The sequence below is a fragment of the Myotis davidii genome, unplaced genomic scaffold (assembly GCF_000327345.1).
Source record: "Myotis davidii unplaced genomic scaffold, ASM32734v1 scaffold149, whole genome shotgun sequence".
Classification (NCBI taxonomy): Eukaryota; Metazoa; Chordata; class Mammalia; order Chiroptera; family Vespertilionidae; genus Myotis; species Myotis davidii.
Window position 1 is genome coordinate 3,543,791 of NW_006352194.1, and position 18,130 is coordinate 3,561,920.

At 44.6% G+C, this 18,130-nt stretch overlaps 1 protein-coding gene across 1 annotated transcript; it reads right to left on the reverse strand.

Moving 5' to 3' along the window:
• Window positions 1–8,009: 8,009 nt before the first annotated feature.
• Window positions 8,010–17,656, reverse strand: TCEB3 (transcription elongation factor B (SIII), polypeptide 3 (110kDa, elongin A)). Its single transcript, XM_015557252.1, has 10 exons — window positions 17,354–17,656; window positions 16,178–16,284; window positions 13,891–15,067; window positions 13,421–13,535; window positions 12,489–12,644; window positions 12,281–12,378; window positions 11,296–11,476; window positions 10,872–10,983; window positions 9,121–9,302; window positions 8,010–8,395 (listed from the first exon to the last, which is right to left on the reverse strand). Exons 3-10 carry the CDS (start codon window positions 14,737–14,739, stop codon window positions 8,334–8,336), a joined length of 1,755 nt encoding a protein of 584 aa, XP_015412738.1. The 5' UTR covers window positions 14,740–15,067; window positions 16,178–16,284; window positions 17,354–17,656; the 3' UTR covers window positions 8,010–8,333.
• Window positions 17,657–18,130: the final 474 nt, after the last annotated feature.

Consider the following 18,130-nt stretch of genomic DNA (forward strand, 5'->3'; position numbering starts at 1 on the left):
CTGGCTGGAGAACCTAGCGAGAGAACATGGCTACAGAACCTGGCTGGAGAACATGGACACAGAACTTGGCTGGAGATTGTGGCTAGAGATCCTGGCAAGGCTGCTGATCAACTGAACGCTGTCTCCGTGTCATTCCTTCTTCGCCGACTCCGTCCACACCTTTGGGGACCCCTGGACCTGCTGGGGCTGGACCCCAGCATCTCGGCTACTGTAATTTTTGCTAATGTCCCTTCAGACAAAACCAGTTTCATTGGCGAAATCCAAATTGAAGGGTGGATAGACTTTACCTTTTGAGTGGAAGAACTGAAAAACACTCTGGCTTCCCCACCCCAGTATACCCGAGTTCTTTAAAAAAGAAATTTATATATATATATATTATTTTTTTTCCCCCCCAGACAGGAAGGGAGAGGGAGAGAGAGATAGAAACATCAATGATGAGAAAGAATCATTGATCGGCTACCTCTTGCACGTCCACACTGGGGATCGAGCCTACAAACAAGGCATGTACCCTGGTTCATAGATTGACGCTCAACCACTGAACCATGCTGGCTGTGCCCGAGTTATCTTTTGTTGTGCAACAAATTACTTCCAGATTTAATGGCTTAAAATATCTCTCTCACAATTTCTGGCTTAGTTGGGTGGTTCTGGCTCTGCTCTCTCATGAGCCTGAAGTCTTCTGAGACTTTGACCGGGGCTGGAGGATCCACTTCCAGGATGTGCACCCACATGGCTGGCGTTGGAGCAGGCTCTTGGCAAGAGGCCTCAGTTCCTTGCTAAATGAACCTCTCCTCAGGACATGGCGGCTGGCTTTCAGCAGAGCAAGGGACACAAGAGAGAGCAAGGTAGAAGCCACAATGTCTTTATGGCCTAGCCTTAGAAGTCACGTACTGGCGATTCTGCAGTATCCCATGGTCCCACAGGTCAGCCATACTCAGGTGTGAGGGAACCACCAAAGGGTGTGGACACCAGGAGGTCAAACTCACTAGAGGCCACCTTAGAGGTGCTACCACTCTGCCATACACATTAAGTGACTACTAAAAATGCCTTCCTTCTCATGTTTATTTGGTAATTTGACTGAGGATTCAATTCCCTACGAATTTTGAAGGGATTTCTCTGTTTTCTTCTAGCTTTGAGAAGTACGATGTTATTCTGATTTCTGGTTCTTTGTCTGGGTTTCCCCTCAGTACCTTTCTAGAAACTTTTTTAAAAATATATATATATTTTATTAATCTTCTACAGAGAGGAAGGGAGAGAGAGATAGAGAGTTAGAAACATCGATGAGAGAGAAACATCGATCAGCTGCCTCCTGCACACCTCCCACTGGGGGTGCGCCCGCAACCCAGGCACATGCCCTTGACCGGAATCGAACCTGGGACCCTTCAGTCCGCAGGCCGACGCTCCATCCACTGAGCCAAACCGGCTTCGGCTCTAGAAGCTTTTAAGACCTCTTGGTAACCTAGTATTCTGACATGTGAGGATGTTTGTGGCTCTTCTGTCATTTTGTGCCAGATATCTAATGGACCCTTCCAGTTTAGAAACTCTAGTTACAGAACGTGGGCATACAGGTTAGGACATCTGCTTGCATGTGCACGAGGCCCCTTGCAGGGAAATATTTAGGGATATGACGAGAAGGGGGTGGGGCAAGGGTCCTGCTCTCCCCCATTCTCCACTGTCTTCTAGTACAGAGTTCCATGAGCCTCAGAAATATGAATGTGGCCTTCCAGCTCATTGTGAAGGTTTATTTGTCAAGGTAGCAGAATAGGCAGTATTTTATTTCACATTTTATTAGCTCCATTTATAATTGTTAAGTATGCTTCCTTTTGTACTCTCTACCCAGTCCCACAAATATTAGGAATGGCCTGCTGGGCAAGTTGCTTAGCTTCTCTAAGCTTCAGAGTTGTTGTACATAAATGGGAATAAAATTACCTACTTTGAAGGGTTTTATTATGAGGGTAATATGAGATAATGCATGAAAAATGTTTGGGTTGATGGGAAAAGGTTAAATAGTTGTCTATCGCTATTGCCGAGCAAGCTTTCCAATTCAGCGCCCCCGTCTGGTTGGATGGGAAACAGCAACTACTTAGAAGGCTGAATTTGGAAAAAACTGCACTTAGCTGATTTGGGAATCAGCCTTAGCCTCTGTTGTTTGGCCCGCTGCTTCGTTGGCACTCCTGTATTTGTCTGAAAACAAATGGGGATCTCACTGACTTCTGGGACTAGTCTGGGGCAGGTGGGAAGAGCTTCCATTTTTTTTTCTTTCTCCTACTTCCAGGCTCCATCTGCAAACCTTTCCTTACCCAAGAACTGAATTTGGCCCTGGCAGGTGGCTCGACTTGTTGCAGGGCGGGTGTGTGTGTGGGGGGGAATATGCAGGAGGCAGCTGATCAATGTTTCTCTTTCTCTCTCAAATCAATAAAAACTTTTTTATTTTTAAAGAACTTAATATGGCCCTAGACAGCTTGGCTCAGTGGATAGAGCGTTGGCCTGTGGACCAAAGGGTCCCAGGTTTAATTTTGATCAAGGGCACATACCTTGGTTGCAGGCTCCTCCCAGGCTCGGGAACTGGTCAGGGCTCATGCAGGAGGCAACCAATTGTCAATACGACTCTATAGCATTGATGTTTTTCTCTCTGTGTCTCCCCCACTCTTCTACACTCCCTAAAAATCAATGGGAAAAATATCCTCAGATGAGGATTAACAAAAAATAAATGATTTATTTAATAAAAACACCAAAAAACTGAATTTGTATCCATTTTGCCATATTGCTTATCTCAATGAGGCTAAAACACTTTTGAGGCAAACTGAAGAATATAGTAATGATAATAGCTAGTATGCAAATGGTACTGATAATGTGTCAAGCACTGTCCAAAGGGCTTTATGTATATGTGTATTTTTTTTTTAATATATTTTATTGATTTTTTACAGAGAGGAAGGGAGAGAGAGAGAGAGTCAGAAACATCGATGAGAGAGAAACATCGATCAGCCGCCTCCTGCACATCCCCCACTGGGGATGTGCCCGCAACCCAGGTACATGCCCTTGACCGGAATCGAACCTGGGACCTTTCAGTCCGCAGGCTGATGCTCTATCCACTGAGCCAAACCAGTCTCGGCTATACGTGTATTTTTTAATCTTTACAACTACAAGTGTCCTATTATCATCTCCATTTTATAGATGAGAAAACCAGGGCCCAGGAAGGCTAAGTAACTTGCCAGAGGTCACACAGCTGGTTAATAGTGGAACTAGCATTTGAACACAGGCAGTAGGCCTCCAGAGTCTGTGTTCTTACCACATTGAGCCTTCTCTAAATATTAATATTGAGGCCCAGCCCAGTGTGGCTCAGTGGTTGAGCATCGGCCCATGAATCAGGTCACTGTTGAATTCCCAATCAGGGCACGTGCCTGGGTTTCAGGCTTGGTCCCCAGTAAGTGGTGTGCAGGAGGCAGCTGATCAGTGATTCTCTCTCATCATTGACGTTTCTTTCTTTCCCTCTCCCTGAAATCAATAAAAACAAATTTAAAAAAATATATTGAGTACTTACTGTGTGCCAAGCTGAGACTCTGGAGCTCAGGCTCTTAATCACCATGTTGTATTTGGGTTACCTTGGACAAGTCTTTTTCCTCAGAACTTCAGTTATGAACAATCCTATATAATAAAAGGCTAATATGCAAATCGACCGAACAGTGGAACGACAGGTGGCTATGACGCGTATTGGCCACCAAGGAGCAGACACTCAATACAGTCCACAGGGGGAGCACCACTCAGCCAGAAGCTGGGCTCACAGCTGGTGAGCGCAGCTGTGGTGGCGGCAGCCTCTCCTGTCTCCGCGGCAGCACTAAGGATGTCCCACTGACAGCTTAGGCCCGCTCCCCGCAGGGACTCCCCCAAGAGCTCCCAGACTGTGAGAGGGCGTAGGCTGGGCTGGGGGACTCCACCTCCCAGTGCACGAATTTCATGCACCGGGCTTCTAACCCTTTAATAAATGCCCATTCCATGTTGGCTATTTCACCTAATTCATCACCAACATCCTGGCTAGCATGTCCTGAGCTCTTTTTATGTGCCAGGCACTTTTCTAAGTACTTTACATGTTTTACTCATTAGATATGTATGTATGATAGCTCTGCAAGGTTGATCCACAGAGAAGTTAAGTGACTTGCTCAAGGGCTCACATCTAGGAATTGTGGGATGCAAGATTGGGTAGCCTTGTGATTATCCAGGGCACTGTGGTTGCCTTTGGGGTCTTTGGTGCTCTTAGCAAATCAGTTCTGTGTCCAGGCACATGGATGAACTGTACTTTCCTGTCCCCTTGAATTTAGCTGCAGCCAATGATATAGGATGGAAATGATAGGTCACTTCTGGACATAGCGTAGGGGCCAACCTGAAACTGTTTGAGAAACACAGGTATAGATAGCTATATACAATTTTGATGACCTGAACTTTCCTCATACTCCTCAAAGTTTTTAAAAATAATACAGTAGGCACCACAGAAAGAGAAGTCTGTGGACCTATGAAGACAAACTGTCTATGTCACCATTTAGCCAATAACCAGGGAGAGACTCAAGTAGATGTGGAACGCTAGTGGAGAAGCCCTGTGAAGGGGGCATCTGTCAAAGTGATTAGCCAGATGCTAACAAGGATTCTTCTGGGCATCAGTTATGTGCAGCAGATAAAAATACAACCATTCGCCCTAACCGGTTTGGCTCAGTGGATAGAGCATCGGCCTATGGACTGAAAGGTCCCGGGTTCGATTCCGGTCAAGGGCACGTACCTGGGTTGCGGGCACATCCCCAGTAGGAGGTGTGCAGGCAGCAGCTGATCGATGTTTCTCTCTCATCGATGTTTCTAACTCTCTATCCCTCTCCCTTCCTCTCTGTAAAAATCAATAAAATATATTTAAAAAAAAAATACAACCATTCTTAGAAATGATCAGGGCCTGGCCTGGGCATCTTTTGCATTGGAGTCAGCCTTGCTGCAGAAGCCTTACATTGGGTATGTATGTCTGATTATGAGATAGTTAAATGTGACTGAGAATGTGTGCTTGGGGGTCAGGTCAACACACAGCATCACTGCTCACTGATTGTGTGACCCTAGGCACGTTCCTAATTTCTCTGTGCTTCAGTTTTCTCATTTTCAAAATGGGGCCATGACCACCTACCTTGTGGGATCACTGTGATAATGGAGGCAATGTATACAAGACAGAGAGCTGCTTGGCACATAGTAGGTGCATAACCAGCAGGGCCAGTTACTCTTACCTGAGTGCCAGACTTGATTGTGTCAGTCTAGTCCAGGGTCTAATACAGGTCCAACGGCTCAGCAAATGATGAATTAATAAGGGACTAAGGGCTAACTTACAAACTCTGGATAAAGTCATCCATCAGATACCATGTTCCACAATTAACTTCAATGCATATTAATTTCTAATAGTGAGAATTAGATCCAACAAAGAATTGGAGAAAGTAAGTCTAGACTATATATATACCCAAAATGCCTTCTTTAGGAAAGAAGCGGTAGTAAAACTGTGTTGTTGTGAGATGTAGATTTAAGATAAGATCCAACCCACTGGATGTATGCAGGGGCTGAAACCAAGCCCTTGACTCCATTAGCAACTGCTGAAACTCCAGCAGCTCGGCCCATTCTCATGCGAACGGCAGGTTCTCATTAATTCCTTGTTGGCGTGATCTGTCCACTTTAGTGTTATGTTCTCATTAGGAAGCCAGTGTAGGACTGAGACCTACCTGTGTCTTTCACACCCACAAGAAATGACTGAAAGGTGGAGGGGCATTCTTTGCAGTCAGAGAATCTGAATTTAAAATCCTTTCCTTTGCTACTTCCTAGCTATACGGCTTTAACTGTGCTATTTCATGGTCTGAACCTCAGCTTCAACTATAATGGGATTAATAGCTTAGTCTAGGGCTCCAAGTGTAACAAAGGACAGTGCCTGGTCCCCACCAGGTGTTCCTTTTTATCTGAGTCCCTCCCTTTGCTGACAGGGCTCTCCCCCCTTTCCCAGTCTGCTGTGCTACAGACAAAAATCCAACCACCCTTTATCCAGCCCAGGGATTAAGATCTCTGCCTCACAGCCCAGGAACCAGACCTTTTGTGACCAACTTCCATTCTTTGACACAATAAGGGAGAAAGACCAACAGTATATGGGATTTTTTGTTCATTTTTTTATTTAGACATGGAATTTTTCTTTCATTTCATATAACTTATCTAATTAAAATATTCATCTTGGTAGTTACCACAAAAAAGTAACATAGAAAATTATATTTACATTTTGGGACCAAAATACAAATGAAGAGCAAGATGACACCTTGCTCCTTCCCCGCCCGCCTCCCAGAAAGAAAGAGAAAGCCCTAAAGAAACTGCTCATGAGATCAACGATCACAAAGGGTTAATTTGTAATTTGCTGATTTGTATGTAGTGTAGCACAGAAAAAAAATTGCACACGTTTTCACAAATGAGACCAAAAGTTCGACGTCATCCTATGTCTGTTTAGCAGCCATTTCAAGCACCCAGGTGAGGAGGTCATTTAGAAATTGGGTTTCTCCTCTTCCTTCCTTCCTGGTTTCACCAAGTCACATTCCTGATGCAAACATGCTTGGAAGGGGAGGAGGAAAGTCCTGGCTCTATTCAAACAGGGGTGATCAAAAATCTTTATGATAGTGATGTTGGGATGAAAGTATGTGTGTTTTTTCCCCTCTCTGTCTAAAGACTCCTAATAAAGGAAATTAAATCATACACAACTGAATCTGAAATGTTAAAAACTGGTCTCAATGACAAAGACTTGAACACACAGCTAAGAGACAGATTTAAGGTGGACACCTTGAGGAAGCTATTCTAGGAACCTGACCCAGATGTTCATTTGGTTTTAGGTAAGAGGCTTCCTAATATTCCTAAGATTTGGGGATAGGGATGGAATGGTAATACAATTAATCAAGAGAAATAAAATCCATTCAGAGAAATAATGTTTTACCCAGTTAAAAAACAGCAAATTAAAACAGAGCAATACTTATGTCACATCACAACAGGCACCTGCACAGCAATGCACTGATCTTGCTCCTAAGTAAACTCAAAAGGGAGGCCCTCCCTTCCCAAACCAGCTGGATGCCCCTGTGGTTCTCTCCCATCCTGATGCTATAGCTTGGACACTTTTGCTAAGTTGACCCTTCGCTCCAAATTCTGGCTTACACACTCGGAAAGTAGAGAGAGCTTCAGCTGCAAAGTTCTCTACAAAACAGCAAATTGTTGTGCTCTTTCAGTCACATGATCTTACCTTTTAAAGAAAGCGAAAACAAAATCAATTTCCAACATAGCATTACAACTTTTAAAACCATTCACTTCTAATAGTAATTCAGAGAGATTGAGATTAAAGTGCTGGCTCTTAAAATTCTGACGCTGTATCTGGGGGTGGGGGGGTCCTACCAAAAGCCCTGCCATGTATTTGTGTTTTTCTCCCATGCTAGTGGGAGAAGGAAAAACAGGGAAGGAAAAAAAAAACCCTAAAGTTTTGAATCAGACACTGGAAATTGTAAAAATGCTGGGATTCTGTGCAAATCGCTCTCCCAAGGGTCTGTGTCGTCTAGTGAGCCTCGAAAACGAAAAATAAAAATAATTTGGAACTGCAAAATAGGACGGGGGGAAAAGACTCTAGACCTTTACAAATAGCCTCCCTTAATAAATACTATTTAATGAATAATAAAGAGTTGTACCTGCAGAGGAACTCAAAGCAACACTGAACAGGGTCTGAGGTGAGGGGTCTAACCTGGATGCTCCTGTCTGCTTGCTGAGGCCCCTCTAGGACAGGCAGCCCAGGACCCACTCCTCACCCTACGTGGAGCGGGCACCACAGGCTCTGGGGATGCCCAGTCCGCCCTCTGTACCAGAGTCCTTTCAGGAGAGCTGAACTGGGACAGGGGAATGGCTTTCATTAGGCCTCTAACTTTAATAAAGGACCTGAACATAAAGACTAAGTATGTGGTAGAGGACAAAAACCAAAGAAAACCTGGGGGTAATATAAATACAATCTGGGGCAATATTTATTAAAACTATCTTATAGTTTACAAAGAAGCTAAATAACAACAGAAGTATAATTGACCTTAAAATGCTCAGTGAGACTGAGGCTTCACATCTTCTTCAGAGCTCTGAAGTGTTCTCAGGCAGGAGGCAGTGGCGCGGCACAGGCTCACAGATGCGACTCCGGCGGACTGTGCAGGACTCGGAGACCAATGCTGCCACAAAGCAGACTCGGGTCTCCTTTGGAAGTTCCATTCCCCAACCCCCACTGTCCTTGTCTTCCTCACCCCCAAATTCCATCTCCAAGGCAAGTCCTCAGTTTATCGTCGGGAGAATCTGTTCTTGAATGCTTTAATTGTCTTAGCCATCATGGGGGCAATTTCTGTGGAAAGAGAAATAAGGCATTGTTTCAGATCCGTGGCAGTTTAGACAACACCAGCGGTTTACAATCAGCCAAAGTCTTGCCACACTCTTGGTTCTGCACCACCAGGAAAACGGATGCAAGTAGTAGCTGTTGGCTAACATCACAACAGAAGCAGCAGCACAGAGCTACCACCTGCCAGACCTGGAACAATCACTATTTCTAACAACCTCACCAAGACTCACACACTGGCTAACCTGCCCCCGTAAGTGGCAGAACTAATTCAATCCGGACTGTAAAGGCCATGGTGAGCCATAATTTACCTTTGTCTCATAACACCCAAACCAGCAAAAAGCATTCCCTTCCCACCGTCTGCCCAGTGTAGCAACAGGCGTTAACACAAGCTAAATGCAAATACGGACTAAGGACTGATAAATCTGCACTCAGCCAAAGCTTAAGCCAGGATTTCTACTCTCCCATGGGCTCTGAAGACAAAATAATGCTTTTAAGTTAGGACACCTCTTTAGAATACTGGGCATCATCTATGGTAATCAAGTTAATAAAATACAAACAGACCCAACTAGATATAAAAAATAAATACTTGGAAGCTGGGGTTTTAAGGTTGTAAAAACCTCAATAAGATGAACTATCATGCATCACACACACAAAATGATGCAGGGTAATGACATTGAAGGGGTTCAAACACTAGTTTTGAAATATCTGAGCAGAAACCCCAAGTCACTCACTCTTCACCGCCGGTTTCCTGGGATCATAGGAAACAGTGCTGCTGACCACAGGCGCCAAGTGGGCACTGCTGGTACTGGGGCCGTCGTAGGTGGGCTCTTCCGGGCTGGCGGTAAAGCTATTGCTGCTGCCACTGTTGGAGGGAGCTTGGCTGCTTCCTATGGGGTAAGGGGCTGGCTTAATCCTGCAACACAGAAAAAGCTGGTTAGTCATGAGCATGAGAAATCCACCCTCAGCACCAACAACCAAAAACTGGCCGGCCTTTCTGAGGAAGACTCAGTTTCGTGGCGTTGAGCACTGCCTCCTGCCTGAGAACACTCAGAACTCTGAAGATGTGAAGCCTCAGTTGCACTGAGCATTTTAAGGTCAATTATACTTTTGCTGTTATTTAACTTCTTTGTAAACTGTAAGATAGTTTTAATTAATAAATATGGCCCCAGATTGTACTTATATTACCCCCAGGTTTTCTGGAAGTGGCTCTGGGATGACAGCGTCAGCCCTTCAGAAGGAATGTTAGCCTCAACTAACTTTTCATTGTTTAGGTGTAAATCTGCAGGGCAAGGGCAGAAGCAGGATGCTCTGTGGGGAGGCTGTTACACAAATCCAGGCAAGAACTGATGGTCCCAGACACAGCTAACAGCCATGGAGGTGGAGAGGGTCAGATTATGGGCATCTTTAGAAGGCAGGGCTGGTGGTATTTGTGCTGCATCAGATATGGGCATAAGAGAAATCAAGGACAATCTGAGTAGTGGTGTGAGCAACAGGAAGGATGGAGTTGCCATTTGCCCAGATGGGAAAACCAAGAGAGGATCAGGTTTAGAGGTAAAAATTAAAAGTTCAGCCAGGCCAGTGTGCCTCAGTGGTTGAGCATCAACCTATGAACCAGGTCATAGTTCAATTCCCAGTCAGGGCACATGCCCGGGTTGTGGGCTCGATCCCCAGTGGAGGGCGTGCAGGAGGTAGCCAATGATTCTCTTTCATCATTAATGTTTCTATCTCTCCCTCTCCTTTCCTCTCTAAAATCTATATATATAAAAGCCTAAGCAACCGGTCGACTGTTCGACCATCTGACCAGTAGCTACAATGTGCACTGACCACCAGTGGGGCAGACGCTCAATGCAGGAGCTGCTGAGCTGTGGTGACTTGGCAGTAGCAGTCCTTGGGTGACGCACCCCGGAACCAGAGATGGGGGAGCCCGATTCCTCATGGGGCCATGCGATTCCACCTTTGGCTATGGGTTATGTTGTTGCTGGGGCACTGTTGGCCCCAAATCTGGTTTACTGCTGAACTGACCAGTGACCACAGACACCTTTCGAGCCACTGCAGCTTGGGCAGCCAGGGAGGGACCGCAGAAGATTGGCTCCAGGGCATATCCAGCTGTCTAGCCCAGTCCCATCCCACTGGCCACCGGCTAATTAATTTCCTTTTAATGTGCACGAATCTGTGCACCGGGCCACTAGTATTAAATAAGTTAGTCATACAGTAAACACCATTTTTGCTTAAATGGGGGAAAGGAAAGTGTAAGTGTTTCCAGAAGCCAGGCCCCGTTCTCTACTTAACCTTGACCTCTCTGAGAGTCAGCAATAATTATCCATCCTGCACTGCAGTCAAGGAAGCTGGGGCTCCAGAACCCACTCTGCACTGCCATGCTTTCCCTCCAAAATGAATTGCCTGGGCTGCCTTCTCAGGGTGAGTGAAAGCTCATGGACCCTCTTCCCTGAGCTTGCAGAAACCAGAGCAGTAGAGATGGTACCTGATTTTCTCGGGCACAGCTGCTCCTCCTGTTCCAAACTTTTCCTGCCTCCTTCGAACATCACGAGGTGGTTTGGCTACAGAGTGGACAAAGGCCATCTTTGCCTGTCGGCCTGTGGAGAAATACGAAGATTAATACCTGCCTTCTGGAACAGAGATGCTACTGTTATTTCAAGAATCTACACTATTGCCAGATAAAAGCTTATCAAGTGCCCCCAACGCTGCGGGTTCACCAAGCCTGAAAACCGCTTTGTAGGGTAGCATAAGCAGTGGTAGAAAAACCCCCTCTGCCCCACTTGTGCAAATACAAGAGATTTAGGGGCCAGAGGCCCTACATCAGCGGGACCTACCAAGACCCTGTTGTGGACCAGAGCACAGGGCTCACTATTTTGAAGGCCCCATCCTGCCGGTCCTTCCCCGCCTACCTTTGGGCTTATTGGCATGTGCAGATCGGATATTCTTTGTCAATAATTGTAGCCGCTGCTCTCGGGCATCCTGAAGCCTCAAATACATCTCCCGCCATGACTCATACTCTTCAGGCCTTTCTTCCTTAAAGTCTCGGTGACAATGAACTTTCCATAATTGATCTGTTTCTTCAATTAATACCTAAAACCAGAACAAGGACGTCATTTATATGCAAGCACTCTTATGTATCTCTTTTCCACCTTTAATCACCTAGTTTCCTAATGATGTTTTGGTCTACATAGAAATAAAATACCCATGGTTCTAGAAAAAAATCAAATCACAAAATTAAAGTTAAATGTGATGCACCATACTAGCTGCTTTTGGGGGGTTGTATGGCTAGGAGATAAGACAACACAACATTAGTTTAAGAGCATTCTTTTCCTTTATAAATATCAATGAAGGGTCAACCAGAATGAAGTCAAATCCAGGCATTTTCCAAGTGCTACACTGAACTGTATTGGCGAGGGCCCATCTAAGGAGGATATGTCAGGGTTCAATCAGATAAGTGTGTCCCAGCATTAGGAAAAGGATATCTGGATCGATCTCGATGTGCCTAGGACACACCCAGCCCCTTGTGCTCTTTAAAAAATTCACCAGACACCTGAGTGTCAACACAAAGCTCTATCCCCGGCCTGGATCGCAGGGCTGGTGCTACCAGAATTCTCCCTTTGCCTCTGTGACCAGGTAAGCTCAAAGGAGGTGTGGGAAGTGCTTTCCTGCTTCCTCTGAATCCCACCTAAGATTCTAGCCCAAGAAGCCACTTAAGATGCCAGAGACAGATGCTAAAAATATTTTTGTTTAAAGGCCCACTGGCAAAACAAACACGCCCAGAACAGTGATCCAACCTGTGGCCTACCCTTCAGCTGCAGCCAATTCAAAGACAATGCTATTTTTGGACACACAAACCAGAAAACTGCCCTCTTCCCACCCAAACAGGATACTCACATGATTGTATTCCTCTATGCGATACAGCTGATCAGGCGTACACCTCTCCAAAACGGGTTCCAGAACAGAATACGGGACGCCTCCCACTTCAAAGATTGCTGCAGAGAATCAAAGGTGAAAGCGCTGAGTAGTAGCCAAGCCACCCAGTGATACTGCCCTAGCGAGCGCCACAACATGCTTGAGAGCTAGAGAGAAGCATGTGACTTACAATCAATGTTGTTTTTAAGTACCCGGATGCACTGCTGGTGCAAGGTCATCATTTTGGGGAGATAAGCACACTTGGAACCAGAGTACACCTGCATCTTAGAATTCATTCTCCGTCCAGTGAATCCAACTTCCTCCTCCTCCTGGGAAGAAGAGTGTGCTGTAACACAAGAAACACAGAACGTAAGTTACAAAGGCTCTAAGCTATCGAGTGAAAACCCTCCCTCCCACCCCATTCCTCAGCCTCCCTTCCCTTTCTCAGAGGCAGCCAATGTCACCAGATTCTTGTGTCCTTCCAGAGTCTATGCAAAAGTAAGCAAATGTGAATTGTGTTCCTTTTTAACCAATTAGTAACATGCTCACTACTATCATCGTTTTCTTCATTTACCACATTTTAGAAATCATTCCATGTCAGTACATAGACTTTCCACATTTTTAAAAAGATTTTTAAATTGGCAGTTTGATTCAGTGGACACAGCGTTGGCCTGTGGACTGAAGGGTCCCAGGTTCGATTCCGGTCAAGGACACATGCCCGGATTGTGGGCTCAATTCCCAGAAGGGGGGGGGTGCAGGAGACAGCTGATCAATGATTCTCTCTCATCATTGATGTTTCTATCTCCCTCTCCCTTCCTCTCTGAAATCAATAAAAAAAAAGAAGAAAAAAACATGGTAGCTAAGAGCTTTATCAGCTTTTAATCCACTACACAGCCCTAAGAAACAGAAACCATTATTATTCTCATCTATAGAATATGAAACTGAAGTCCAAGGAAATTAAGTTACTACACAAGTTCATGTAATTTGTAGAAGGCAGAGATGGATTCAAACTCAAGACATCAAACTCCAGAGCCTGTCCAATTAAGAAACTCACCAAAATCTGATGACAGATCATGATTTTTAAAATCTTTCTTCCATTTAAAAAAAGATACAGAAAATTACCTTTTCGCTTTGGTTGGAAGGAGGATATCAATTCGAGGGAAGGAAGTGGCCGGTAATTGGCCTGTATCACAGGTAATGGGATGTCTGGCAACACTGGCAGGACATCGATGGGGACCTGCAGAAGAGAGACCAGTGACTGGAGTGCCCTTTTCTACAGGCACAGCTTCCCTTCCTCCTGTCCATACCCAACAGAGTGGGCCAGGCAGTACCAGGCAGATCCAGGCTGGAGGAGAGCAACAGGCATGTCTGACACCTACGTCAGGAAATACAGACAGATGGGCCCAGCACCCAGGGCACCTCAGCAAACACTTCTTGGGTATTCTCCACCCTGGCAGGTAGAAGCCTGGAGGAAACTGAAATTCAACCGGCCATACAAAAGCCAGCCATGCAAAGAGCAGCAGGGTGGGTCCTAGGAGCTCTGCAGAGCCAGATGCTCTGAATGGGAAGCACCAAGGGGCTGAAGGGGTTACCTTTCTCGGCTTGGCTGCATCGGCTCCAGCTGCCTGATGCTTCTCTGGCTTGTTTTCGTTCACCTTAGGCGATTTCTGAACTGTGTCCGAGCTTTTACTAGTGCTTTTCGAATCATTTTTTTTAAGTGCTTTTTCTCCAGCGGTCGCAGTTGAGGTTTTCACAATCTTTTTCTTTTTCTTCCGCGGCTGGTCATAGCTGAGATATGACTCAAAAGACATGGTGGGCTGCTCAAATTCATCATCCATATCCGTCTCCTCAACTCTAGGGAGGGAGCCCGCTGACTTTCTATCTGAATGAGTTTTCACTTTCCCTTCTTGAGTCTTTAGGTTGTTAGAAACCTTCTCTTTTGCTTTGGGCAGCAGGTCTCCAGCCCCCTTTCCACTGTCTAGACTTTGCTTGTTTTTGTCTGATTTAGTTTTCTCTGAGTCTTTGTGCTTTTGCTTTTTACGGTGGTTGTCTGAAGCAGTCTCCAAGGGGGATGAAAACTTCTTGGAGTTGCCCTCTCTGTCCTTCTCTTTCTTGATACCACTAGAGGGCGCTTTCTCCTTTGTGCCATCCCCTGAAAGGGGCCTCCGGTTTTCCTCTTTGACGATGGCCTTGTGGGATTTCTCTCTGCTCAAAGGCGACTTCTCATCTCCCCTGGCATCCACTGGACGTTTTTCTTTATGGGATGATTTGTGCTCCTTGTTCTGACTCACAACCCCTTTCCCCCGGGGCTCACTCAGGTGTCTTTCCTGGCTGGCCCCGAGTCTGTCCTGCGAGGCATTACTGTGGGCCTTTCCAGGCTTCTGGTGTGGAACAAAGGGCTCATGGTCCTCATCTGGGGACCTGTAATGGTCCATGGACATCTGATGAGGACTGCTGGATGATGGAGGGGACTGCACATGGCCGTAATCGGAAGATTCATGATCTGAAGAGTAAACTGGTGAAACCCTGTGGCCCCTCTTTCGCTCATCTCGTCTCTCCTGACTGTGAGACACTTTGTGAGGTCTTTCAAACTCTGAGAGTTTTCTGTGTTTTTTCTGTCTGTGATCAGGACTATATGGTTGGCTACTGGAGGCTTTCCAGTTTTCTTGATAGTCCCCCTCTACCTCCTCCTCCTCCTTCTGAAGAACATCCCTGGGGCGCTTTCGGGAATCATTCTTCTCAAAGTCCTGTTCATCAGGGTCAGTGTTTCTAAAGAGAAGAATATACAGGTAAAGCAGTTATAGATCTCAGTGCTGTCCTTGTTCAGAGGACACAGTCACGGACCCTGAACTCACAAAAGAGCCACAGAGAAGGCAAACATTAGAAAGAAGGTCTTTGGAAGAAAGTAAATGTGTTCTGCTCAAAGACACTTAACAAAGTTTTAAAACTGGGAACGTATGCCCTGGGCGGCATGCTCAGTGGTTAGAACAATGGCCCATTCACTGAAGAGTCTTGGGTTTGATTCTTGGTCAAGGGCATGTACCTGGGTTGCAGGTTCGATCCCCGACCGTAGTCGGGGCTCATGTGGGAGGCAACCAGTCGATCTCTCCCACACTGATGTCTCTGTCTCTCTCTCTGTCTCTCTCTCCCCTGCCCCACCCTTTAAAAAAAAAAAAAGCAATGGGAAAAATATCCTTCTGTGAGGATTAACAAACAAACTAAAAACACAAAACCTAGGAACTCAAATAGTCAATAAAAGGAAAATGATGAGTTTAACTATAGGACACAAAGACCAAATATCTTATAGGCATGAAAATGCTTAATACAAGGACATATTTGTTACATAAAAACAAAGGGGCTGTTATATATAGTTTGTTCACAACTACATAAAAAGCCTTTTAAGAAAACATTAGAAACATCAAAATGTTAATAATATTTATCTTTGGCCGAAACCGGTTTGGCTCAGTGGATAGAGCGTCGGCCTGCGGACTGAAAGGTCCCGGGTTCGATTCCGGTCAAGGGCATGTACCTGGGTTGCGGGCTCATCCCCGGTAGGGGATGTGCAGGAGGCAGCTGGTCGATGTTTCTCTCTCATCGATGTTTCTAACTCTATCTCTCTCCCTTCCTCTCTGTAAAAAATCAATAAAATATATTTTAAAAAAATAATAATATTTATCTTTGGATGGTAGACTTAAGAAATTTTGATTTTTATTTCTATTTTTAAATACTTTTTAATACTATAATCATGGATTATTTTAATATTTGAGGCAAAATATTTTAAAGAAGGCAGAGAGGAATAACAGACAAACATTTCTGTCTGTAAACACACCAAATGCCAGCTTTAACCTGAAACTGAACAGACCTGAGCTCTGTTCTTACCGCTCCACAGGAACCAGCTTCTTCCACTGGGCCACCAGGTCCCTGGCAAAGCTTCCCACGTGCTCGTGTTTTCGTAAGCTATTTACCGTCTTCCCAACGCCTGTCTCCTGCAAATTGAACACATGAATTTTTAGAGTTGTGGAAATAGGCTCACAATTTTCAAAGAAATCAGACCTCTTGCTTTTTAACAAACCAATAACTTCCTTCTTAAAATGTATCTTGCAAGCCTCAGTACAAAATTAGTTTGTTTCTATACCCCAAGCCTCTGACACACAGTAGCAAACAAAGCGTACCAGATCAGAAGAGGAGATACTGAATTGAAACACTTCCACAGTAACCAGTGGTTCTGGCAGGTGCCAGACACTGAGCTAACAGCTTTGCATACAGTATCCCAGTCAATCCTCACAGTAACAACTCTGTGAGACAGGAATCTATCCATTTTACTTACAACTGGCTAAAGTCACAGAACTTGGATTTGAACCCAGGACTAGTTGATGACAAAGCCAACATTCTTTCAATTTTTAGAAAAATATTTTTGAGATAAAATTCATGTAACATAAAATCGACCATTTTAACCATTTTAAAGTGTATAGTTCAGTGGTTTACAGAATATTTACAATACTTTGCAGCCACCACCACTGTCTAATTCCAGAACATTTGTCACCCTAGAAAGGAACCCTGCTGCTCCCAATCGCCCCCACCCCCTGGCAACCACTAACCTACTTTCTGCCTGTGACAGTGAGGGTGAACCTTTTGAGCTCGGTGTGTCAGCATTTTGAAAAACCCTAACTGAACTCTGGTGCCGTGTCACATATAAAAATTTTTTGATCTTTGCAACCATAGTAAAATGAAGACTTATATTTTTGATATTTATTTTATATGTTTAAATGCCATTTAACAAAGAAAAATCAACCAAAAAAATGAGTTCGCGTGTCACCTCTGACACGCGTGTCATAGGTTCGCCATCACTGGCCTATGACCTGCCTATTCTGGACATTTCATATACATGGAATCATACAATACATGACCTTGTGTTTCCATTCCTTCACTTCCAAAGCCCATGCTCTCTGTCTTACGGTGCAATCTCTCCCATTAGGAAGGGGACAGGATATAGTTAGTGTTTTTTATTAGGGTGGATATAGTTTTATATAATATCTAAAGTTATACAGTTCTTACCACAAGAATGTCTACTGTTATAGGCAAGGCGGAGAGCTTCTTCAAATATTTTAATAGCTATAAAGAGAATAAAATAAACATTAATTCCTATAAACATAAACATTCACTGGAACAAATAAGAATAATATCTGACAGTTAAATACTTACTCAGTCTAAGTATTATACAGTAACAACAAGTATGGTTATTATCCCAATTTTACAAGTGTGAAAACAGGCTCAGAAAAGGTAAGTTACTTGCCCTAGGATGCAAGTAGGGCGAGATTCATTCAGGTCTGTGGCTTAGATTCCCGGCTTTTTTTTTTTTTTTAAATACATTTTATTGATTTTTTTACAGAGAGGAAGGGAGAGCGATAGAGTTAGAAACATCGATGAGAGAGAAACATCGATCAACTGCCTCCTGCACACGCCCTACTGGGGATGTGCCCACAACCAACGTACATGCCCTTGGCCGGAATCGAACCCAGGACCCTTCAGTCCGCAAGCCGATGGATGCTCTGTCCACTGAGCCAAACCGGTTAGAGCTAGATTCCCGGCTTTTAACCACTGTGCTACACCAACAGGAAATGAGACTTAAAGAGAATCAAACCTACCAACTCTAAGAAAAGTTATCAACTATCATTTTGAGAGAATTTCTAAGAAAGGTACTGATCTTAGGGAAATTACCCATGGATTTGGCACAAAGGAAAAGAAAAGGGAGCAGAAGTCTCCATAAGAAAAGGGTATCATGTTTCCAGGCAGAGTCAGCAGTGTTTAACAGAACTATTTTTTGGAAACAAT